Source organism: Bos javanicus, chromosome 16 (assembly GCF_032452875.1).
Source record: "Bos javanicus breed banteng chromosome 16, ARS-OSU_banteng_1.0, whole genome shotgun sequence".
Taxonomy (NCBI): domain Eukaryota; kingdom Metazoa; phylum Chordata; class Mammalia; order Artiodactyla; family Bovidae; genus Bos; species Bos javanicus.
The window spans coordinates 36445157-36472250 of record NC_083883.1 but is presented as its reverse complement, the minus strand read 5'-3'; the positions used below and the strand labels follow the sequence as shown (position 1 = coordinate 36472250).

The window sequence follows — 27094 nt, the reverse complement described above, 5'->3', positions numbered from 1 at the left end:
TAAATAATTTTCCCTTTCATACACTTATTGTCTTATGTGTTGCATAAAGCTTGGCTGTGTGCTCTGCATGAATATGTAGCTTGGTCACCATCAGAACTCTTCAGAATTGAAAAGATTCATGCATTAAATTGTCTTCTTTACTTTTGCATCTCCCAGTAAAATATTTTAGCCCTATTCTATTGTTCTCATAAGTTTATTTTCTAACTCTTTAATAACTTCTGTACTTCACAATGAACTCTCTCCCACACTTCTGTTTTCATTACAGGTTATATTTTACAGAGGTCCTGTTTAAGATGGGAAAGTTTTGCATTGTTTGTATGATATAATCTATGCACACAGCTATATTTCTATCCTATTCTTTATTTTTAAACTGTCCACATCACTGTCAATTTGCTTGCATCTTTTTCTGTGACATGATATGCCCGGGATGGATTATGTGTTAAGATGTTTCAGTTATTAGTTACAGAGGTGTTCCCAACTGCACAGCTTTATTTAACTTCTGGTGGCAGCTTCTGCAAGCCATGGCCCTAGGATTTCCCTACAGTAAACGAACATACAAAGTGAAAGGCAGAATTGGCAGAAGGTACAGAAAGACAACGAGCACAGGCCTGAGAAGCAGCTACCATGATCCCCTTCCTCTCAACACCACCACTGAGGAGGGGCCCCAAGTTTCCAGACATTTATGCTCAACTATTTGCAACAACTTTTCTTGTAAAGGACTGAGTGGGACAGTGGGGATGTGATGAAAGGCAAGTTAAGGCACTGGATTAAGAAATCTTTCCTACTTTCAATAATTTATTCCCTTTTATGATATTGCATCTTTATTAGGTTGTCATCACATATCTGTTAGTAACTTGGGGTGGTGGTTTAGTCTCTAAGTCATGTCCGACTGCTGAGACCCCATGAAGAGTAGCCCACCAGGCTACTGGAGTGGGTTGCATTTCCATCTCCAGGGGATCTTTCCAACCCAGGGATCGAACCCATGTCTCCTGCATTGGAGGTGCTATCCTTCATTGCAGGTGGATTCTTTACCGCTGAGCCACCAGGGAAACCCTTTAGTAAATTAGGTGTATTTATTAAATTTAGGAGGCCAGTTGGGAGCTTTGTTGTTCAGTCACTCAGTCGTGTCTGACTTTTTGTGACTCCATGGACTGCAGCATCCTAGGCTTCCCTTTCCTTCACTATCTCCCAGAGTTTGCTCAAACTCATGTCCATTGATTCAGTGATGCCATCCAACCACCTCATCCTCTGTCATCACCTTCTCCTCCTGCCTTCAACCTTTTCCAGCATCAGGATCTTTTCCAATGAGTTGGCTCCTGGCATCAGGTCGCTAAAGTTCTGAAGCTTCAGCATCAGTCCTTCCAATGAACACCCAGGACTGATCTCCTTTAGGATGGACTGGTTTGATCTCCTTGCTGTTCAAGGGACCCTCAAGGGTCTTCTCCAGCACCACAGCTTGAAGGCATCAGTTCTTTGGTGCTTAGTCTTTTTTATTGCCCAGCTCATACATGACTACTGGAAAACCATAGTTATGACTATACAGACCTTTGTAGGCAAAGTAATGTCTCTGTTTTTTAATAGGCTGTCTAGATTTGTCATAGCTTTTTTTTTTTTTTCCCAACAAGCAAGCGTCTTTTAATTTCAGGGCTGCAGTGACATTAAAGGGCTGGTATTCCCATTTCTTCTGTGTATTTTTGCCTTCTATTCTTAATATATTCTTTTAATTTCACCATCCACAGTAATTCTGGAGCCCAAAAAATAAAGTATGTCACTCTTTCCATTGTTTCCTGAAATATTTGCCATGAAGTGATGGGACCGGATGCCATGATCTTTGTTTTATGAATGTTGAGTTTTAAGCCAGACTTTTCACTCTACTCTTTCACCTTCACCAAGAGGCTCTTTGGTTTCTCTTTGCTTTCTCCCATAAGGGTGGTGTCATCTGCATATCTGAGGTTATCGATATTTCTCCCAGCAATCTTAATTCCAGCTTGTGCTTTATCCAGTCCATCATTTCACATGATATACTCTGCATATAAGTTAAATAAGCAGGGTGCCTTGACATACTCCTTTCCCAATTTGGAACCAGTCCATTGTTCCATGTCTGGTTATAACTGTTGCTTCTTGACCTGCATACACGTTTCAGAGGAGGCAGGTAAAGTGGTCTGTTATTCCCATCTCTGTAAGATTTTCTACAGTTTGTTGTGATCTACAGAGTCAAAGGCTTTAGTGTAGTCAGTGAAGCAGAAGCAGAGGCTTTTCTGAAAATCTCTAGCTTTTCCTATGATCTAACAGATGCTGGTAATTTGCTCTCTGATTCTTCTGCCTTTTCTAAATTCAGCTAGAACATCTGGAAGTTCATGGTTCATGTACTGTTGAAGCCTCGCATGAAGGATTTTGAGCATTTGCTAAAGTGTGAGATGAGTACAACTGTGTGGTAGTTTGAACATTCTCTGTCATTGCCCTTCTTTGCAACTGGAATGAAAACTGACCTTTTCCAGTCCTGTGGTGACTGCTGAGTTTTCCAAATTTGCTGGCATATTGAGTGCAGGACATTATCAGCAACATCGTGTAGAATCTGAAATAGTTCAGCTGGAATTCCATCACCTCCATTAGCTTTGTTCGTAGTGAAGCTTCCTAAGGCTCAGTTGACTTGGCTCTTGGTAAGTGATCACATGGTTGTGGTTATCTGGGTAATTAAGATCTGTTTTGTATAATTCTTCTATTGTGCTCATCTTTGCATGAAATGTTCCCTTGATATCGCTAAATTTCTTGAAGAGATCTCGTCTTTCCCATTCTATTGTTTTCCTCTATTTCTTTGCATTGCTTACTTTAAAAAGCTTTCTTATCTCTCCGTGCTGTTCTCTGTAATTCTGCATTCTGATGAGTATATCCTTCCTTTTCTCCTTTGCCTTTCTACTTCTCTTCTTTTCACAGCTATTTGTAAGGCCTCCTCAGACAACCTTTTTGCCTTTCTTTTTCTTGGTGATGGTTTTGATACCACCTCCTGCACAATGTTACGTAGCTCTGCCCATAGTTCTTCAGGCACTCTGCCTATCAGATCTAGTCCCTTCAATCTATTTGTCACTTCCACTGTGTAACCGAAGGGATCTGACTTAGGTCATACCTGAATAGTCTAGTGGTTTTCCCTACTTTATTCAATTTAAGTCTGAATTTGGCAACAAGGAGTTCATGATCTGAGCTACAGTCAGCTCCCATTCTTGTTTTTGCTGACTGTACAGAGCTTCTCCATCTTTGGCTGCAAAGAATATAATCAATCTGATTTGTATTGACCATCTGGTGATGTCCATGTGCAGCGTTGTCTCTTGCGTTGTTGGAAAAGGATGTTTGCTATAACCAGCACATTCTCTTAGCAAAACTCTGTTACCCTTTGTCTTGCTTCATTTTGTACTCCAAGGTCAACTTGCCTGTTACTCCAGGTATCTCCTGACTTCCTACTTTTGCATTCCAGTTCCCTATGATGAAAAGGACATCTTCTAGTTGGGAACTAGAAGACATTAATAAATCTAAGAGTGCATGTTTGTAAAAAAGTGAGGCAATGGGAATTTGCATATTATACAGGGTCAAGGTTCTCCTTCCTTCATAGCTTGCTCTCTACACGCCAGTTGAGCAGAAAGGTCCCAGAAGAGTAAGTAATTCAGTAGTCGTGTGTTCCAACCTGCAATATCATTTTATCTTACAATACTTGCTGGTATAAATGTGTCATTCCAGACAGAATGATCCACTCTCTCTCCTGAACTGTAGGAAAAAGAAATGTCTTTGACTGCTACTTTTCAAAGCTGGATGCAAGTGGTCAGACTTGAATCATGTTAAAAAAAGAATTCCTGATAGATTTCAGGATACTTTCTAATGGCCTTATATTTTTTTGAAAAGTTCTCAGAAAAATAATCAAATCACTACTAAAACAGCTATTTCACTTAATACGATATTATCTGAGGCCTAAAGGTAAACTTCCAAACTATGTTGCCTTTTTTATGATTTTTTGAGACTCTCATTCTGTCCTTACTATGCCTTTGCTTTGGGTTTTTCCAGAGTGCTACAATATTTCAACCAATAAACCATGTTTTATTTCTAACAGGAGCTACCACTTGCCCATAAAACTCATACTTCCATGCAATAAAAACAACTTCCTTAGGCTGCCTCAGAACATTTAGAACACTTTCCTACAGTTGGATAATATTTATTCTTGCCTTTACTCAGACAAAAATATATGATATGAAATCTATGGATTGATAAGCCCAGGATATTTCATTTTATGTCCTACAATTGAACCTTCATGTCATGTAGGGTAACTGGAACCTAGGGCTTATACTTTGAGATAAACCTCTACTAGAGCTTGAACAATAAATATGAAAATGCCCTCTATACAATGATAAGTGAAATATTAAAATAAAAAGTCTATTTTTATATTAATGTTCTCTTTGTTAAAAATGCTTAAAATTAAATAATGTTTAAACCTCCAATACATATGAGACGCACAGTAAAGATGCCAGATATGGAGCAAAGAACAAAACAAAGTCCTTCTACTTAACAAAGTTCACAGTCTAGTGAAAATTTGCTTCAGACTTTGGGAAATGTCCTGAAATTAGACCATCATGTGACAACGGAAGGGCATCCCAGGCCTCTGTGCACAGGGGTGGTGTTATGTCAACATGCTCTTGAAAGAGGTCAATCCTAAAATTATCCTTAGCAAAGGTCAGTCCTCAGATGTCCTTGGGAAACCTCAATCCTAGAGTCAGCAATGAGAGTTTAGAAACTGTGGCTAAGAGCAGAATGAAGGCAAATTCTATCCTTTTCTCACTGACTATGAGTGAAAAAGCCCAGATACTGGACCTGAATATACCTGGAAGATTGTCAGTGTTGGGGATGTTGGCCACTGTCACTAGACATGAGCAGGGCAAGAGGGCGTCAGCTTCTAAAGGACCCAGAGACAAATTTGGACGATGAAGGGGTGATAGCTACACTTGTTGATGTATTTTCCTACTACTCTCCATGAGACTCAAACAAATCTTGTGAAGAGTTAAAGTCTGAGAGACGAAAGTGGAAGTTGGGAAGAAGTACAGACTTCATAGCTTCTAGGCAGGAATGGTGCCCTGAACTGGGATCAAACAGTGGTGGCAGGGGGTCATCATGCTGGGACACAGCAACCTTATAAGGACAACTGAAGCTGTGGCAAGGATGTGGGCCTCACAAACTGATGAGGGCAAAGGGGACATGAGATACTGGCTCCCGAGTGGCCCAGGAAAACTCCCATACATAGGGAGGGAAAGACACTGAGTGAGACAAATTCCAGCTAAAAAAAGTCAGAAATAACTTAGGCCATCAGAAAAGACTGAAAAAAAAAATGTGCCAGAATTTTAGTGGTGATTACCTGACTGCTTTTTATGAGAACTTTTTATTCTCCTCTTTATATTTGTTCACATTTCCTAAATTATTTATGGTAGATTTATATTGCTTTTTAATAGTTCAGAATATTTTAAGAAAATGTATACAATTAAAGTACTACATGTGACATCTGACATCTATCCTCCCAAAAGATATATTGAACTACCCACCAAGCAGAGCAGAAGGTATACTTGAGGAAATACCTAAGGAAAAACTGGCAGATCATTTAATGAAGAGTCATAGCAAACGCCTTCTTCCAACAACACTAGAGAAGACTCTACATGTGGACATCACCAGATGGTCAATACCAAAATCAGATTGATTATATTCTCTGCAGCCAAAGATGGAGAAGCTCTATATAGTCAGCAAAAACAAGACCAGGAGCTGACTGTGGCTCAGATTATGAACCCCATATTGCCAAATTCAGACTGATATTGAATAAAGTAGGGAAAACCACTAGTCTATTCAGGTATGACCTAAATCAAATCCCTTATGAATATACAATGGAAGTGAGAAATGGATTCAAGGGATTAGCTCTAATAGACAGAGTGCCTGAAGAACTATGGATGGAGGTTCATGACACCATACAGGAGGCAGGGATCAAGACCATCACCAAGAAAAAGAAATGCAAAAAAGCAAAATGGTTGTCTACGGAGGCCTTAAAAATAGCTGTGAAAAGAAGAGAAGTGAAAGGCAAAGGAGAAAAGGAATGATATACCCATTTGAATGGAAAATTCCAAAGAATAGCAAGGAGAGATAAGAAAACCTTCCTCAGAGATCAGTGCAAAGAAATAGAGGAAAACAGGAAAATGGGAAAGACTAGAGATCTCTTCTAGTCTTAGAAGATAGAAAATTAGAGATACCAAGGGAACATTTCATGCAAAGATGGGCTCAATATAGGACAGAAATGGTATGGACCTAACAGAAGCAGGAGATATTAAGAAGAGGTGGCAAGAATACACAGAAGAACTATACAAAAAAGATCTTCATGATCCAGATAATCACGATGATGTGATCACTCACCTAGAGCCAGACATCCTGGAATGCGAAGTCAAGTGGGCCTTAAGAAGCATCACTACAAAAAAAGTTAGTGGAGATGATAAAATTCCAGTTGAGCTATTTCAAATCCTACAAGATGATGCTGTGAAAGTGCTGCATGCAATATGACAGCAAATTTGGAAAACTCAGCAGTGGCCACAAGACTGGAAAAAGATTAGTTATCATTCCAGTTGCAAAGAAAGGCAATGCCAAAGAATGCTCAAAGTACCGTACAATTGCACTTATCTCACACACTAGTAAAGTAATGCTCAAAATTCTCCAAGGTAGGCTTCAACAGTACGTGAACCGTGAAATTCCAGATGTTCAAGCTGGATTTAGAAAAGGCAGAGGAACAAGATATGAAATTGCTAACATCCATCAAATCATCGAAAAAACAAGACAGTTCCAGAAAAACATCTATTTTTGCTTTATTAACTATGCCAAAGCCTTTGACTGTGTGGATCACAACAAACTGTGAAAAATTCTTCAAGAGATGGGAGTACCAGACCATCTGACCTGCTTCCTGAGAAATATGTATGCAGGTCAGGAAGCAACAGTTAGAACTGGATGTGGAACAACAGACTGGCTCCAAATAGGAAAAGGAGTATGTCAAGGCTGTATATTGTCACCCTGCTTATTTAACTTATATGCAGAGTACATCATGAGAAACGCTGGGCTGGAAGAAACACAAGCTGGAATCAAGATTGCCAGGAGAAATATCAATAACCTCAGATATGCAGATGACACCACCTTTATGGCAGAAAGTGAAGAGGAACTAAAAAGCCTCTTGATGAAAGTGAAAGAGGAGAGTGAAAAAGTTGGCTTAAAGCTCAACATTCATAAAACGAAGATCATGGCATCCGGTCCCATCACTTCATGGGAAATAGATGGGGAAACAGTGGAAACAGTGTCAGACTTTATTTTAGGGGGCTCCAAAATCGCTCTAGACGGTGATAGCAGTCATGAAACTGAAAGACGCTTGCTCCTTGCAAGAAAAGTTATGACCATCCTGCTGCTGCTGCTGCTAAGTCGCTTCAATCGTGTCCGACTCCGTGCGACCCCACAGACGGCAGACCATCCTAGGCAGCATATTAAAAAGGAGAGACATTACTGTGCTAACAAAGGTCCATCTAGTCAAGGCTATGGTTTTTCCAGGGGTCATGTATGGATGTGAGAGTTGGAATATAAAGAAATCTAAGTGCTGAAGAATTGATGCTTTTGAACTGTGGTGTTGGAGAAGACTCTTGAGAGTCCCTTGGACTGCAAGGAGATCCAACCAGTCGATCCTAAAGGAAATCAGTCCTGAATATTCTTTGGAAGGACTGATGCTAAAGCTGAAACTCCCCACACTTTGGCCACTTGACGTGAAGAAGTGACTCATTTGAAAAGACCCTGATGCTGGGAAAGATTGAAGGCAAGAGGAGAAGGGGATGAAAGAGGATGAGATGGTTAGATGGCATCACCGACTCAATGGACATGAGTCTGAGTAAACTACGGGAGTTGGTGATGGAAATGACCTGGCATGCTACACTTCATGGGGTCGCAAAGAGTTGGACACAACCGAGTGACTGAACTGAACTGAACTGAAAGCTTCACTGGTCAAACAGCCAGAAACAGATTAAAGAAGCTGTATGTTTATCACTGCTTACAGAAGCTCCCAATTACAGAAACCACATATGTTTTCAAGGATGAACCTCAGCAAAGGAAGAATCAAACTTCAGGTTTGCTGAAATAGACAAGTAATTCCCCAGAGTCAGAAAACTGACACTCTCTTTGGGCCATTCAATAGCATCAGTGTTAGTGACACCTAGAAGTTCTCTTTCCAAAAATTTAGATTAAATCATATGAGCAGTTATTTATATAGAAATAACACAAACCATATTCTGAGTGTGTGCCTCAGGTGAAATGGAGTTAATCAGAATTCTACGGTATGTATTCAAATGGGCCTCAGTGCCCAGGTATTAGGAAGGAGGAATTCTGGATAATTCAAAAGGTCCAATCACTTAAATTTTAATATAACTGCAAAATTTTTAAAAGCATTTTAGTTTTATTAGATGAAAGAATTCCTCACTTACAGGGTAATTTTCAAAATTTAAAAATCATATTATTTGTTACATTGAATTTCTCAGACATTATTTTTTAAAGGTTTTTTTTTTTTTTTTTTACTGTGAGAGCAGCAATCTTTATGCATGGTTTGTGATCAAATGATAGCTGAACAGACCAGTATATTCATGCCATAGTAAGACCATATTTACGTTACAAAGCTTCTATCAGCACTTCTCATGTTTTCTGTACTATTGTAGCTATCATTTCTGATCATTCTTAGTGGTAATAAAAGGAAAAGCTTCACTATTATGATATAGAAATAAAGCAAGTAGCAATGCCCTCAACTCAAATACAAAGGGGAAAATAATTTATTCTCCAGCTAGGAGATAAAAAATACTGTTATATTTAATAAAAAACAAAGGGGCTTGACTTTTTAGATAGTTCTTATACAACTGTCTATGGTTTCCACTGGATAAGATATAATTACTTACACTTCCCTTCGTTTTCTGAGTAGTCTACTTTGATGAATAGGGATATTTTCAATGATATCTTATGCTCTAGCCTTATCAGCTTTACTAATTCTTTTTACTTTTCTTTTCCTCTTTCTAATTTTTTCTGTCTTTCCTTTCTACTTTCTATTTTCCTTCCTTTCCTTTTTTTAAAAAGTGGTACATGCCCCATTTCTTCTCCAAAATAAAAATATTCAGGAATATGTGTATGCAAAAAGATTAATAAAAAATAAAGTGAAGACCTAAAAAGAAGAAGACAGCAATCAGGTCAATCAGCTCCTAAAAGAATTTAGACAATGTCACAGGGCACTTTGATCTGTGGAGTAATCCATATTTCTGGTTTTTCCAGTGGAAACGATAGAAGTATCAAGCTCTGCTGAGATAGAAAATGTTCCTAAGGGGAGTTAATCACCTAGTTAAAAGTACACTGAACAAGGCTATCATTGTGCTTATTCTAGTTTTACAAGCAAAAAAGACTGCAATTCTAATCACATTCCCAGATGCTTTTAGTATATTCCTTAACAGTTGGCAACTATAAGTAAAATATAAAAAATCAGACAATCAGGTAAACTTGAGGGAGGTTACAAAACTTTGGGGCTGCTAGCCAGTTATAGATGCATGCTGCTAGCTAGTAAAAACTAGCATTGCCAGAGAGCACCTGCTGTTCATTTTTTTATCTGGAAAAATTAATCCAGATACATTTGATATAAAAAAATGAACACTTTCAGATCCAGGCAAAGAATATCATTTCACTTTCCAGATGAGGTTCCTGAGACTCCGAACAGAGCTGAGATGCGGAGCAGGGGTTCACAGCTCATGTATCAAACATCATGGCAACTCAATATATTTGTTAGAGATTGGTAGTTCCATGATCTGAAACTTAGCTTTCTGGTCTACCACCTACTATATGAAGTTTCTCTCTTTTTTCCTTTGAGATTGAATAACATACTGTTGATACTTGAACAATGTGGAGGTTTGGGGCACTGATCCACCACACAATTGAAAATATAAGTATAATTTTACAGTCAATCCTCCATATCCAGGGTTCCACATCTTCAGATTTAAAACTTCAGATTTTATAGTACTGCAGTATTTGCTACTGAAACAATCTACAAATAAGTGGACCTATGTAGTTCAAAGCTGTGTTGTTTAAGGGTCAACTGTATAGCAAGTTTTCAACAGGTACTTGGCGCATAGTTGGTACTCAGTACATGTGAATTTTTTTGTCTCCTTCCTATTCATATGATTTAAATAGGAAGAAAACATGCAGCATGGTACCTGGGGGCACCCAATTAATTAGTGCTAATGTATTATAATTATTTTCTGTTATTGCAATATAGTAATCGAGGTGGGAGATGAAGACAGCCAGAAGCCAAAACCAGAAAAAGCCTCTATCAGCAGGAAAGATGGCCTGCTCATAGGTACACCATGGCAGACATGCTGGCAATTACAGCTTCTATTCTGGCAATCAAAACTTTGATTTATGGACTTCTGAATATTTTTCAGTACATTCTGGGCTTTGAGTTTTAGTTATGTAGAGTAACTGCATGATTATATTAAAAAATGACACTAGCACTTACTTGTTTCGTTATGAAATATGGCATTTAAATGCAAATGCAAAATACAGATAAATGGGGGAAAGGAAGAGAAGGACGTGTGGCTAGGATATAAGTTAAATGAAAGAGTTGAGGCCAGTAGCATAGATATGTCTGAAATGTACTTGCTGGTTTTGATTACTTTAACTGGAAGATACCATAGAGTAAACATTTGCAGACTTTTTACTTTCTGCCATGCTAAAGCATTCCCAAGGGGGCAAAGCCCACCAAAAGAGAGGTTCCTGATTATATTCAATATAAAGATATTAATACCATATTTGTATTTTAAATATTTAAGTATTTTAAAACCTGGGGTTCCAATGGAGTACATGAAAAAAAGAAAAGCTGATAAGACACTAAAATGAATGCATAATGGAAACTATGGTTCTTGCTCATCTCACATGAAAATAATTAGAACAACATATAGTATTCCCTGTGTACATAACTGGGCTTCCCTGGTGGCTCAGATGGTAAAGAATCTGCCTGCAGGAGACCTTGGTTTGATTCCTAGGTCAGGAAGATCCCCTGGGGAAGGGAATGGCTACCCACTCCAGTATTCTTGCCTGGAGAATTCCACAGACAGAGGCAGGAGAAGGGACATGGGTTGGGAGTAGGTACTCAAATAATATGAGGAATTTATTAGTGTTTTCTTTAAGCATTACTTGTAACAGAAAATGCAAATTTGTAAGATGTATGCTTGGGTAATATCTATCACTCTGAACAATGTTAAACTAATCAGGCTTGTTAGAGGTGTGTATGTGATGGCTCCAGTCTATGATTTCTTGAATATTATCATCAGAATTTAAAATTACGCCTTAGAAACATAGAATATTTTCTTATAATGGTTCTTTAGCATGGAAACAATAATTAATAAAGCGGTCACTTTAATTTATTTCATATTGACATGATAACTTGTCAACTGGACAATAAAATATGTATTTTTATAGGTTTTAACCAAATCCATGGAATACAAAGGCCATATGTAACAGAATAGAATTTAGAACACTCTCTCTAGAGGACCTGTGGCAGGACTTAGGGGCAGATGACAGACTCTGTAATGCTGAACACAATAGATTGATTCAATTTTGATAAAACATCCAGGTGAATCTCAATTTTGTACAAATCTCAATTTTCAGTTTTTTTTTTTTTTTACATAGATGATACTTCTAAAGAAAAAAATTGCAACTGTTCAAAATTAAGTTTTTATCCTGGATAAATCTACATTTATTATTATTATTATAAATCTTATTCTTCTGTGTGCATTTTAAACCATTTCTTTTACTTTGGGTTTGGTTTAGATGAAGAAAAGTTTATTTGAAATTTCTTCCTCCTCAATTCTCCTCATCCACTTAGGAGATCACAAACTAAATCAGTAGTTATCATAAATTTGGTATCACTTCCATGGATTCCATAAGTTAAAAAAAAATCAAGTGATAACTGAGAACTGATTAATCTTGGCACTTCAGTCAATGACTGGACAGGATGTATGTTCTCTGGCATTATGTTACTGAGATTTGACTGAAGCAATAAGACCAACATGTAAAATAAAATATAAAAGATAATAAAATTAAGCTAACAAATGTAAATATGCTTGGAAAATATTCATGGTAAAGGAAAGCCAATGGGAGCTGAATGATAAATAAAAGGTTTCATGCAACAGGTTGTGTTTTTGAAGGCTAATATAAAAATTACATACATTTTTAGAGAATTCAATTTAGTTAAATGTGCCTGCAAATGTTCAGGGTTTTAAAAGAATCTGGCCTATTTAAAAGTAAAATTAGGATTTTGGCACACGTGCATGTTAACTCATTTGAGCTTCACAAAACACTGTACTAAAATCATCTTACTGAAAAGAAGAAAAAAGTAAAAACAGAGAAATTAAGTAACTTGCCCAATGCCCCATAGAGAGTAAGTATATATAGAGACTCAAGCTCAAGCATGTCAGCAGAGCCCATGACCCATCTTCAATTCCAGGATGCCTCTCAAGGAATACTGGGTTCTCAAGAAGCATGGGCTGATAAGAGAAAAGTAGAGTGGTTAGGGTGCCACTTAGGGAACATATACACGTTTAATGATCTTTGATTTCCAGAGGTCATAGTGAGACTCATGTCAAATCTTCACTACTCATTAGTCTCAGGTATTACTCACCTTAATCAGTATCATTTCAAGAGTTTGGTAACAGTGACCCTTCCAGTGAGAGGCAGCAAGGATCACAGATGAGCAGGGTGATATCAAGGAGTTATTGATGGTTTGTCAATTATTTCGTGAAGGATGGAAAATTCACTGAAGCTTTATCTTTTGATAAATTCATTCAATTAGTATGATCTGATATTGGATACAAAGCATATTTACTAAGAAAAGATGAACAAGTGCTGGAGGGTGGATTTTGCAACTCCAAACCAAAAGCTAGTAGGACATATCATAGGAGGGCAGATCTGAAAGGCAGAAGGAATATAAATGTGGAAGATTTTTTAGTAAGTGTCCCAATTGGCTTGCACCCTTCTGCATCCATGTTTTTGGATAGTACCTTCCTACACTGGCTCTGTTCCTAGCCACGGTGCTTGCCTTGGCAAATGAAACAAGAGAAAATGCAACACAAGCAGAAGCCTGTGTTGCCCTTGGAACCCTGAAAACACCCTGGTAAAAAGCCACTGCAAGCAGGCTGGAGGATGAGAGAATGAGATGCACCTGGCTGACAGCCTACTGAGTACCAAATATGTCAGAAATCCTAGATCATCCACCCACCAGCTGGCTACAGTCCATAAGAAAGTCCAGCAGGAATCAACCAAGGAAACTGGCCAGAAGACGTGACCAGCCAATCCACAGAGCTGTTTATTCTAAGCCACTAAGTTTTAGGGTAGTTTGTTACACAGCAAAAGTTAATCGATATGATAGAATACTATTTCAAACAATGGGGGAAAAAACAAACAAAAGGTTACTACTTTTATCTAAGAGCACAGACTACCTGTTTCTTGTTTCCCAATAGAGACCTGAAAAACCAGAAGGCTTATACTGTAAGGAATAAATGGTGTGCCCATGCAGAAAGGACCTTAGAGAACTCAAAGAATACCATACTTTAGAATGGTAGGAGAACAGCTGAATTATTCTCATGCAACCGGCAGTAAAACAGAAAAACACCACGGGGCCTTAGTAAGTTCAATGTATTTTCTCTAAACAAAATACATCTCATTTTAATTTCAAGGATGTGAAAAATTTGCGACACATGAAGGCTCTTCTTACATGATGCTTTTTAATATTAATTAAATTCCTCATAATTAGGAAGGCAATGGCACCCCACTCCAGTACTCTTGCCTGGAAAATCCCATAGACGGAGGAGCCTGGTAGGCTGCAGTCCATAGGGTCGCTGAGGGTCAGACACTACTGAGTGACTTCACTTTCACTGTCTAGGCAATGAAAAAGTGTGCTCCTAGAAACTGTTTTCAAACTCTGCATATTGGTTTTGTGTTGCAGAATACACTAAATGTCTACCACAATGAATAAGTCCATGACTGCAATAAGACCATTAAAAACAAAATATAGGCATGATAAAAAGAAGTTGGAATTAAAAATAAAATTGTTTTCAAACCTCACACAAAAAAACATAGTTAAGGGAAAATTAACGAGATTTAGTTCTGTGTGTTTTCATAAGAGAAATCTCATTATTTCATAATCACTTTCTATAAATTATATGTATAATTATTTTAGACATATATAATGCTCATCCATTCTAACAGTCACCAATCACTTGAGTTAAATATTATAAAATAGGATATTACATATTGAAAAAAATTATAGTAAACTGAATTAAATACAGTTAAACATACTATAGTTTTTAGTTAAATATACATTGATCAGCATAAAATCTGTATATATGTGAAAAATATAGTTAAATATAATTATAATTTTTCAGATTTGCTTGCCAAGTTTGTTTGTCATGTTAGCCCTGAGGAAACATATTTCTTAAAACCACAAAGAAAATAATTCTATGGGAAAATGATTTATTTACCTGGATCTTCTATGGTTAAGTTCTTTATTAACCATTGAACGATATCTGACCCTAGAATAAGAAAAAAAGAAAAACACAAATATATGTGAATATCTATATATGTTAAGTTCAAGAACATTTAACAGCACTCATAAGAGAAGGAATGTTTCTAATTATTATAACAGATTAAGGATCAGCCACACACGATGTGTTGAAAATAGTGTGAATACATTGTCTTCATTCAATGAGTCAAGTGCAAACTAGTCGTTATTAAATATGAAATGTTTAAACAGAAAGATTTAATATACTAGTATTGGATAAAGTGATTCATTTATTTATTCACTTTATGAATGATTGCTGAGTATCTATTATGTTTTAAGCACAATTCTTAGTATGGCAAAGCCAATACTTTATAAGATGATAGTTGTCTAATTTCTGGTTTGCTCCATCCATCCCTATATCTACTCTCAAGTCAACCCAAATGTGCTGTCAGTTTTTGAAACTCCTTTGTGTTTCAAGCCTTTATAGTACTATTCTCTTTGACTGAAAGGTCTTTCTACTATTTTCAAGACACTCAAGATTGATTTACACAGTAGACCTTCCCTTGATCCTCACCTTTGGCAGTGTGCATGGAGAGCCTTAAGCCAGTCAAAAGAAAAGCAGAGTAGTCAACATTTCTGCCAGTTGTGATCCAAGATTGAAAGGCCCTGAGCTAGTTCAGTGTACAAGAGAATTAGAACAAAATCAGACTTGTGACTAATTAGGGTTGGAGTTGGCCAGTGGGGGAACTATGAGGACTCAAGTTTTCCAGTCCAGAAGCATTATGGATGAACAGAATGGTAGGAAATGGGAGATTCCAGAAGAGGAGATTTACCTAAGAGGTTCATTTCTGTTTAACTTGGTTTTCAGTGTAATTCATTTCTACATAAAATAACAACAACAAAAAATATGTAATGTAAACAGCTATACACACTCAGTAAACTGCCTCAGCGCTGCATGGATGAAATTCTGTGAAAATCGAGATTCCATTTCTACCTCTCTTGGAGACTTGGTAGGGTTGTAGCCTACCCACCTGAGATCTGGTAAATGACATTAACAGCGGGCAAATGATTCCAGTTGCTTAAAACTGAATGGGTCCAAATTAATTTTAAAATAAACTTGATTATCAAACTTGACAATGTTTATGAAATTTCCTAAAATTTATGAAAACATTTACACCCAAAATAGCCTTTAATAAGCACGTGTTTTGCAAATATTGAATCGAATTTGTGCTATTTCATAGCTGTTCCTTTAAAACTGCCAATGATTTAAATGCATTTGAGATGATGGATTCATCTAGATCCTAAAGAAAGCTCTGAGGAAATGAAGGACAGGAAACCATTCACAAGAGCATGGATATTGCAAAGTGTTGTGCCTAACTTGCCACTAACACCCTAAGTTATCTTGAGGAGTTGTCTTCCCTTTTGAAAAAAGCAGAAACTCAGCTTTTCAAATATGTATGTAGTGCTACTTGACCAATGTAGAATTTCAAGTACCTAAATGTTATTAGCTATCTCCAGGCACCCTGCTTATTTTTCACAGTTGAGCATCTATTTAGGGAAAATATACAAGCAACCATTGGAAAATGTCTATTCTTTTGAAGAGAGCCAAATATTGGTTCCAGGACTATATTTTTTTCTTATTGTGAAAGATGATTTTAAAATATCTTAAGTTTTTTTTTTTTTAAGGTTTTCTTCTCTCTTCCTCCACCCTACTTTCCTGAACAGAAAGAAATGCAAAGAAGCCTACTTTTTGAAATTGCATTTAATACAAGAAACAAGAAACTTATTTTACTGGCCTGGTTTTTGGTTATTTCTGTCACAGAGGTAGTCTCAGTTCAGCATAAAAAAGCCAGTTTGATTGCTTGTCAGTATAATCATAGTGGTTTTATTGTTGTGTGATCACCCAATATATTTATGGCTTTAAGTTAACACATTATGAATTATTATTTTATTGTTAAATGTATCATATTCATATCATGTTCATCATATTCATTTATTAGGCACCTATGTTAGCAAGACCTTAACTCCCAGTTGAGACAATTAGAGACAGAGAAAGGAAAGAAAAAAATTCCAGCATCTTATGGAACCAAGAGATTGAAAGAGAAATGTGTTATCATAGTCACATTAACAACTGATTCAATGGCTTTATAGTCAGGAGGGGTAGAGGGAGGAATAGCACCTTTGTAGCAATTTCTAAGCTTTATCTTTAACATTAACAAATAAGTGGGCTGCTGCTGCTGCTAAGTCGTTTCAGTCTTGTCCGACTCTGTGCGACCCCATCGATGGCAGTCCACCAGGCTCCCTCGTCCCTGGGATTCTCCAGGCAAGAACACTGGAGTGGGTTGCCATTTCCTTCTCCAATGCATGAAAGTGAAAAGTGAAAGAGAAGTCGTTCAGTCGTGTTCGACTCCTAGCGACCCTATGGACTGCACCCTACCAGGCTCCTCTGTCCATGGGATTTGCCAGGCAAGAATACTGGAGTGGGTTGTCATACATTAATAAATAAGTGGGCAGATCTGCTAAAATTTTCATGCACAAATGTATATATGCAGAATACTTCAGCGTTTCATTTATCTTTATACTGAGGACATCAGAGTAACAAGTAGGATGTTTTGTTTTGTTTTGTTTTTATTTTAAATTGCATTAGAGCTATCAATTAGCTACAATGTGAAATTAGTTAAGAGATGTAACAGTATCTTATACCCTAAGAGATAAAAGTCGTCCCTGTCACTGCAGCTTCTGGAAAGTTGAGCCTTGATCTGTGCTTTTGTCTTGAAATCTTAGAGCATCTATCACTTTTAGGGTTACAAAATTATGTGTTCTCTCTACTTAACATAAGCAGTGTAAATTATATTATTGTATATACCCACCACTTCATGGGAAATAGATGGGGAAACAGTGGAAACAGTGTCAGACTTTATTTTTCTGGGCTCCAAAATCACTACAGATGGTGACTGCAGCCATGAAATTAAAAGACACTTACTCCTTGGAAGGAAAGTTATGACCAACCTAGATAGCATATTCAAAAGCAGAGACATTATTTTGCCAACAAAGGTTCGTCTAGTCAAGGCTATGGTTTTTCCTGTGGTCATGTATGGATGTGAGAGTTGGACTGTGAAGAAGGCTGAGCGCCGAAGAATTGATGCTTTTGAACTGTGGTGTTGGAGAAGACTCTTGAGAGTCCCTTGGACTGCAAGGAGATTCAACCAGTCCATTCTAAAGGCGATCAGCCCTGGGATTTCTTTGGAAGGAATGATGCTAAAGCTGAAACTCCAGTACTTTGGCCACCTCATGCGAAGAGTTGACTCATTGGAAAAGACTCTGATGCTGGGAGGGATTGGGGGCAGGAGGAGAAGGGGATAACAGAGGATGAGATGGCTGGATGGCATCACTGACTCGATGGACATGGGTCTGGGTGAACTCCGGGAGTTGGTGATGGACAGGGAGGCCTGGCGTGCTGTGATTCATGGGGTCACAAAGAGCTGGACAGGACTGAGCTACTGATCTGATCTGATCTGATCTGATAATCCTATAATCTATGATTTGAAGTGAAAACAAGCAAAACAAGCAAGTGATCCTCACACACTGCTCATAGTTCTCCACATGCCATATTGTTTTTACTTCCATGACTGCTTATGCTATTGTCTCTTTTTCCTTCAGTTAATCCCAGATGACTTCATCAACTTCAGTTCATATATTACCTACGTCAGGAAGCCTACTCTTCTCACCCTCACCTCCACCTTACCAGGTAATCTGTTTCTCCTTTAAAACCTATTAATATCCTCATCATTCATTACACTTGTCAATGGTTTTATCGACCTCTGTTAATTTTTGTCTGTCTTTTCCTTGCTTGTTGAGTTCCTTGGAGGTCAGGGTGTGTGTTACTCATCCCTGGATCTAAAACACCCAGACCAGTGGCTGACATATAAAAGGTGATGAGCAAGTGTTAAAAGGATGAATGAACAAACAGCAAGATTTCTCCCCTCATATCCTACTCTAAGGGAATTTATAAAACAAAGGCAGTGGTCATACAAAGATATTTGACTGGCATATAGTTTTCAGCTACCATAATTTCTCTTCATAGTGATAATCTTCCCTTTCCAAGGCAATCACTTCAGAACACCCTCCATAATTAAAGAAAGAATCAAAGACATTTAGACATAAATACTATCTCCTCATCCATGCTACAGACTTGAGTAGTAAAGGGGCTTCCTCAAGACTGCTCCAATGCTGAGTGACAAGACCAGGACTAGGTTCTATGCTGAGGCTACTGTATTTCCACTCAGGCCATATAGCCTCCTTAGATTACAGCAAATCCCCTCACAAGTGACAACTATAACTATCCCCACCCGAACCTTAAAATGAAGTTCATCAAAAGAAAAATATTGTTCAATTTTTATAAATATGATATATGAGGACTTGTAAGCAACTAAAGACAGCAAGGAGATCAAACTAGTCAATCCTAAAGGATATCAGTCCTGAATACTCATTGGAAGGACTGATGCTGAAGCTGAAACTCCAATACTTTGGCCATCTGATGCAAAGAATTGATTCACTGGAAAAGACCCTGATGCTGGGGAAGATTGAAAGGCAGGAGGAGAAGGGGACAACAGAGGACGAGATGGTTGGATGGCATCACTGACTCAATGGACATGGGTTTTGGTGGACTACGGGAGTTAGTGATGGACAGGGAGGCCTGGCATGCTGCGGTTCACGGGGTCTCAAAGAGTCGGACATGACTGAGCGACTGAACTGAACTGAACTGAAAAAACAGGGCTTTCCAGGTAGCGCAGGGGTAAAGAATCCACTTGCCAATGCAGGAAACACAAGTTTGATCCCTGGATCGGGGAGATCCCCTGCAGTACAATATGGCAACCCACTTCAGTATTCTTGCCTGGGAAATCCCATGGACAGAGGAGCCTGATGGGCTACCATCCACAGGGCCGCAAACAGTCAGATATGACTTAGCAACTAAACAACAACAACTTTGGGCCAAAGGAAAAGGATACATTTGGATACAAAAGGATACATAAGGCTACAAGGAAAAATGGAAACAGGACTCTGATGATATGAGAGTTCCTCATGGTTCCTCTCTGGATATACTTCTCTCTAAAAAACAGCCTCTGTTGTTTCTCTCCTACAAGGTGGATCATGAGGGCTCATAGTTTCTGGGTTTACATCTCCTTCATTAAAGGCATCAAGAAGTTTGAGACTAAAATTTTGTAGGCACAACTCCTAATTTCTCATGGTGGCCGGGGGGGGGGGGGGGGGGGATGGTGGTGGTCTAAGTTTGGGGAAGGAACTCATTCCTGCATCAATCAACTGTGGCAAGAAAAGTGAGATCACAAACATTGGTAAACTGGTTGGAGGCATATACAAAAGAGTGTCCAGAAATTTGAGTACTTGGCAGACAAAACAACAGGTTAAACCATAGCTTCCTTTAATTCTTTAGTGTTTATATTTCCATCAGAAAAAAAGAGAAGAGGAAGGAGGTAGAACTCAAAAGCATGTCAATTTGTGAATGAAATGAGCATGTTATTCTGCTTTGTTATAAATATAAATGTGTTCTGTTCTATGAAATTATTATATTCCTGAAGGGCAGAGTATGAATACATCTCTCTGTGTGTGAATAAACCCACTCTTTATGTGTAATAAAAGAGTTATGCAAAAGAACTTCATGGTATATATGCAAAGAAATTCACTGGGGTGTTTGTATATGAATGTGTATATTTTTAAGGAAATTATTTTCTAACGTGAATAACATCCAGTTAAGTGTTGTTATATCTCGTTTTTTTTTTAATATAAATTTATTTATTTTAATAGGAGGCTAATTACTTTACAATATTGTATTGGTTTTGCCATACATCAACATGAATACGCCATGGGTGTACACATGTTCCCCATCCTGAACCCCCCCTCCCACCTCCCTCCTCATACCATCCTCTGGGTCATCCCAGTGCACCAGCCCCGAGCATCCTGTATTATGCATTGAACCTGGACTGGCAATTCTTTTCACATATGATATTATACATGTTTCAATGCCATTCTCCCTAATCATCCCACCCTCGCCCTCTCCCACAGAGTCCATAAGACTGTTCTATATATCTGTGTCTCTTTTGCTGTCTTGCATACAGGGTTATCGTTGCCATCTTTCTAAATTCCATATATATGTGTTAGTATACTGTATTGGTATTTTTCTTTCTGGCTTACTTCACTCTGTATAATAGGCTCCAGCTTCATCCACCTCATTAGAACTGATTCAAATGTATTTTTTTAATGGCTGAGTAATACTCTATTGTGTATATGTACCACAGCTTTCTTATCCATTCATCTGCTGATGGACATCTAGGTTGCTTCCAGGTCCTGGCTATTATAAACAGTGCTGCGATGAACATTGGGGTACACATGTCTCTTTCCCTTCTGGTTTCCTCAGTGTGTATGCCCAGCAGTGGGATTGCTGGGTCGTATGGCAGTTCTATTTCCAGTTTTTTAAGGAATCTCCACACTGTTCTCCATAGTGGCTGTACTAGTTTACATTCCCACCAACAGTGTAAGAGGGTTCCCTTTTCTCCACACCCTCTCCAGCATTTATTGCTTGTAGACTTTTGGATAGCCACCATTCTGACTGGCATGAAATGGTACCTCATTGTGGTTTTGATTTGCACTTCTCTGATAATGAGTGATGTTGAGCATCTTTTCATGTGTTTATTAGCCATCTGTATGTCTTCTTTGGAGAAATGTCTGTTTAGTTCTTTGGCCCATTTTTTGATTGGGTCGTTTCTTTTCCTGGAATTGAGCTGCAGGAGTTGCTTATATATTTTTGAGATTAATTCTTTGTCAGTTGCTTCATTTGCTATTATTTTCTCCCATTCTGAAGGCTGTCTTTTCACCTTGTTTATAGTTTCCTTTATTGTGCAGAAGATTTTAATTTTAATTAGGTCCCATTTGTTTATTTTTGCTTTTATTTCCAATATTCTGGGAGGTGGGTCATAGAGGATCCTGCTGTGATTTATGTCTGACAGTGTTTTGCCTATATTCTCCTCTAGGAGTTTTATAGTTTCTGGTCTTACGTTTAGATCTTCAATCCATTTTGAGTTTATTTTTGTGTATGGTGTTAGGAAGTGTTCTAGTTTCATTCTTTTACAAGTGGTTGACCAGTTTTCCTAGCACCACTTGTTAAAGAGATTGTCTTTTCTCCATTGTATATTCTTGCCTTCTTTGTCAATGATAAGGTGTCCATAGGTGTGTGGGTTTATCTATGGGCTTTCTATTTTGTTCCATTGATCTATATTTCTGTCTTTGTGCCAGTGCCAGTGCCATACTGTCTTGATGACATTGGCTTTGTAGTAGAGCCTGAAGTCAGGAAGGTTGATTCCTCCAATTCCATTCTTCTTTCTCAAGATTGCTTTGGCTATTCAACGTTTTTGGTATTTCCATACAAATTGTGAAATTATTTGTTCTAGCTCTGTGAAAAATACTGTTGGTAGCTTGATAGGAATTGCATTGAATCTATAGATTGCTTTGGGTAGTATACTCATTTTCACTATATTCATTCTTCTGATCCATGAACACAGTATATTTCTCCATCTATTAGTGTCCTCTTTTTATAGTTTTTATAAAAAACTATAAATAACTATAGTTATTAGTGTCCTGGTGTTTTATAGTTTTCTACATATAGGTCCAGGAGAAGGCAATGGCACCCCACTCCAGTACTCTTGCCTGGAAAATCCCATGGACGGAGGAGCCTGGTAGGCTGCAGTCCATGGGGTCGCTAGAGTCAGACACGACTGAGCGACTTCATTTTCACTTTTCACTTTCCTGCATTGGAGAAGGAAATGGCAACCTACTCCAGTGTTCTTGCCTCGAGAATCCTAGGGACGGGGAAACCTGGTGGGCTGCCATCTATGGGGTCGCACAGAGTCGGACACGACTGCAGCGACTTAGCAGCAGCAGTAGCAGCATATATAGGTCCAACCAGTCCATTCTAAAGGAGATCAGTCCTGGGTGTTCATTGGAGGGACTGATGCTGAAGCTGAAACTCCAATATTTTCGCCACCTCACGCAAAGAGTTAACTCATTGGAAAAGACCCTGATGCTGGGAGGGACTGGGGGCACGAGGAGAAGGGGACGGCAGAGGATGAGATGGCTGGATGGCATCACTGACTTGATGGACATGGGATTGAGTGAACTCTGGGAGTTGGTGATGGACAGGGAGGCCTGGAATGCTGTGATTCACGGGGTCGCAAAGAGTCAGACACAACTGAGTGACTGATCTGAACTGATATATAGGTCTTTTGTTTCTTTAGGTAGATATATTCTTAAGTATTTTATTCTTTTTGTTGCAATGGTGAATGGAATTGTTTCCTTCTCTTTCTATTTTCTCATTACTAGTGTATAGGAATGCAAGGGATTTCTGTGTGTTGATTTTACATCCTGCAACTTTACTATATTCATTGATTAGCTCTAGTAATTTTCTGGTGGAGTCTTTAGGGTTTTCTATGTAGAGGATCATGTCATCTGCAAACTGAGTTTTACTTCTTTTCCAATTTGGATTCCTGTTGGGGGCCAGAGTGAGGTACTCCGCCCATGGCAAAGGTCATGAGGAAGGAGGCTCGACATACGCAAAGGCGGGATCGAGCCTCAGGAGTCCCCCTGGAAATCCTCGAGCGTCTAACCCCATAACCAGAGCCTGCCTACTTTACTACTTTGTGCTCTTACCTACACCTCTGACTTTACGGGGGCTGTCCCCCACCACCTCTTTTGGAGAAGGAGTTAACCTAGAGATCCAGTTAATAATAATTCCTGGGCGTGATAAGACTGTTTTAACCTACAAACTCCTCTGAAGGTTCTCTGGCCTGCCTGACAGGCTCGTCCGGCCACATGTGATTGTTCACAGCCTCCCAACTGTGAGAGGCATGAGATGCTTTAAACCTTCTAAAAACAGGTTCCTTAGAAAAGTTAGAAAACTATTAGTATAAGTATAATGGGCTGATTAGAAATTGTGTTGGTGAAGGGTTTTTCATTTGTTGAGCCAATGTTTGTTGCTACGTCTCCACATCCCCTGCCCTTACACACATTAATGAATATATAGAAGAAATAAGTATTAACCTTTGATATTAATCACGTTAGACCTTAGGCTAAGTAAATTCTTTCCTTAACTAAAACCCACTACACCCTCACCCTGTAGGAATGTAACTTTACTTGGGTGGCATCTGTTTTGAGAATAATCAGCCCTGGAGAAATAAGTGTCCTGATTGACTGACCGCTGTCACAAGGAGAGGGTCGTAAATTGTCAGCAGGCCCCCCTGGCCAGAAGATGATGTAACACCCCTAAGACCTCTGTATACATTTGTGTGAAGCACCTGACTTTAATAAAAGTCAGGACTGCTGTCCCCACGTGACTTTTGTATAACATCTCAGTGTATAAAAACAGACTCTGGAAAATAAAGATTTGGGATCAGTTTCTCGAAATACTGGTCTCCCCATGTCGCTCTCTCTCTCACTCTGGCTGAGTCTCCATCTGGAGCGCGGAACCCACCATGCTTACTAATTATGCCTGGGCTTCTAAGATCCGACCGGGGAGGCCTCAGTGTCTCCTCTCCTTCGGGAGAACGGAAGGACGCCTGCGGCCTACGTAAGTGGTGCAAACTTCTTGTCTTGAAGTTTTATTGGTCTCCCGTGTAAACCAAGCTACTCAGCCTCTTTTCTCCACTGAATTTTCCTACTGAGCTATCCTTATTCTATTACTCTTTATATCTTTAATTAATATCTAATTGAAGCTATTGTATCCTGATCCTCGCCTATGCCGTCTCTCCTTCGAATACCCTGGATCAGCCGGGGCTGGTCCCCGGCAGATTCCTTTTATTTATTTTTCTGCTCTGATTGCTGTGGCCAAAACTTCCAAAACTATGTTGAATAGTAGTGGTGAGAGTGGGCCCCTTTGTCTTGTTCCTGACTTTAGGGGAAACGCTTTCAATTTTTCACCATTGAGGATAATGTTTGCTGTGGGTTTGTCATATATAGTTTTTATTATGTTGAGGTATGTTCCTTCTATTCCTGCTTTCTGGAGAGTATTTATCATAAATGACGTTGAATTTTGTCAAAGGCTTTCTCAGCATCTATTGAGATAATCATATGGCTTTTATTTTTCAATTTGTTTTAATGTGGTGTATTATATTGATTGATTTGCTGATATTGAAGAATCTTTGCATCCCTGGGATGAAGCCCACTTGGTCATTATGTAAGAACTTTTAAATGTGTTGTTGGATTCTGATTGCTAGAATTTTGATAAGGATTTTTGCATCTATGTTCAGTGATATCAGCCTGTAGTTTTCTTTTTCTGTGGCATCTTTATCAGGTTTTGGTATTAGGGTGATGGTGGCCTCATAGAATGAGTTTGGAAGTTTACCTTCCTCTGCAATTTTCTGGAAGAGTTTGAGTAGGATAGGTGTTAGCTCTTCTCTAAATTTTTGGTAGAATTCAGCTGTGAAGCCGTCTGGACCTGGGCTTTTGTTTGCTGGAAGATTTCTGATTACAGTTTCCATTTCCATGGTTGTGATGGGTCTGTTAAGATTTTCTATTTCTTCCTGGTTCAATTTTGGAAAGTTGTAGTTTTCTAAGAATTTGTCCATTTCTTCCAAGTTGTCCATTTTATTGGCATATAATTGCTGATAGTAGTCTCTTATGATACAGCCAGTTGGGATAAATCATCTACATATGGTCCCCAAACTTTATGCTCTCGAACTTTATGAGACTGTCTACTCCCTTTGGGGTCTAAAAGATCCTGGACTTTCTCATTATAAATTTCCATATAGGATACTTCCACTTTAAAGGTCTGTGACTCATTCTGCTCCAGAGAGATCCTTTGAAATAAAGCAGAGCCTTGGGACGAGGCCTCGCTGCTGAGGATTGCCCATCATGGAGAAGGATTTTCCTGAGCCTGTCTGTCCATATGCAAAAATGCAAGCATTATACCCCTGAAAGGCTTTCTCAAGAATTCCTTCCCCAAGGCACTTGAAAACTACTTCTTGACCAGCATATTTTGTAGTGTTAGATTCATCCATGGACCAAAAGCAATAATCAAATTCAAATACCTTGGGAGGTTTTCTTTCTCTTGTTTGGTGTTAGAAGAAGGAGGGTGCAGGACCTTTTGATTCCCTTCCATCTCCACCACCCACTTGGTGTTGAGTTCCAGTTCTCGTCGGTTCAGGGGCCAGACCCGGACGGCGCCCGCTCGGCCCCCAGGTGGCCCCTTCACGCGCGCCCTTGGAGCGCGGTCGCAGCTGCTCCGCCTGAGCTCTGCGGCGCGAAGGCCAACCCGGGTGAGCACGAGGCGGGGGAGGGCCGGGCCCAGGGAGGGGCGGGCGCGCGGGGCGGGGCGCGGTGGCGAGGGCGGGTCAGGTGTGGTGGCGGCTGCGGGCGGGGAGGAAGCCGCGCCGCACGGGCCCAGGCGCGGCTCTAGCCTCCCCGGCCCAGCCGAGAGAGCGCACAGCACCGCTGCCCCTCGCGGCTGGCCCGGGCGGGCCGCGCCGCCATCTTCCCCGCCTCGCGGCGCCCCTATGTCTGGTTTTTTATATATCAGCTTCATTTAGAAAAGATTATCCAGTTTCTATAGAATTAAAATTACTTCTGGTCACAGTTTTAAACAGGATTGAAGTTATAATAGCACATCTCCCAATCTTCCAGACCTAATAACGTCCCTGACATCCAGAGACCATTGGGAGACTACTAATCAAAAACAGTACATTTGCTAAATTTTTGCTTTCGCTAAATCGGAAACACATTTTAAGCCTTGGTCTACAACACTTTAAAAAGGTAGAAAAAAGGATATTGAAATGCATTTGTAGATGAGATGGCAAAAACAAATTATGTGGTTGATTACATTTTCTTTTCAGGTTCTTACTCAGATTTCTATGGCCCTTGAACAAAAGTAGAATCACAGAAAATACTGGTCTTTCTAAACATAACCAGAACCTGCAAATTAAAGAGACAAAAGCCCAAATATTCATACCAAGTACTAACAGTGTACACTGAAGATGCTGCTAAGTCACTTCAGTCGTGTCCGACCCTGTGCGACCCCATAGACGTCAGCCCACGAGGCTCCCCCGTCCCTGGGATTCTCCAGGCAAGAACACTGGAGTGGGTTGCCATTTCCTTCTCCAATGCAGGAAAGTGAAAAGTGAAAGTGAAGTCGCTCAGTCGTGTCCGACTCTTAGCGACCCCATGGACTGCAGCCCACCAGGCTCCTTCGTCCATGGGATTTTCCAGGCAAGAGTACTGGAGTGGGTTGCCATTGCCTTCTCCAACACTGAAGATAGAATAAAAATACATTTCTTTATCTTCTAGTAAAGCACAGTGAAAGTAAGTTGGAGTTATGGGGTGTAGAGGTCCCTGGTTGTTTTTTAAGCAGATATTTAATCAAGACCTTGGGAATTTATCTAGATTTTTAAACTTTGCTGTGTAACTTCCATAAGGCAT

At 39.2% G+C, this 27094-nt stretch overlaps 1 protein-coding gene across 8 annotated transcripts in view; it reads right to left on the bottom strand.

Annotated features, from left to right (window-relative positions):
* The window catches only part of RGS7 (regulator of G protein signaling 7), a 479738-nt gene that overhangs the window by 108476 nt on the left and 344168 nt on the right, over nt 1–27094 (bottom strand). For 6 of the 8 annotated variants that reach the window (XM_061382532.1, XM_061382530.1, XM_061382531.1 and 3 more), the window contains one exon: nt 14598–14648. The exons of the other annotated variants lie outside the window; for them this stretch is intronic. In XM_061382532.1, the coding sequence (XP_061238516.1) occupies nt 14598–14648 (51 nt within the window). Of the gene's footprint in view, nt 1–14597; nt 14649–27094 lie in introns of those variants that run through there. 8 annotated transcript variants of the gene reach the window in all.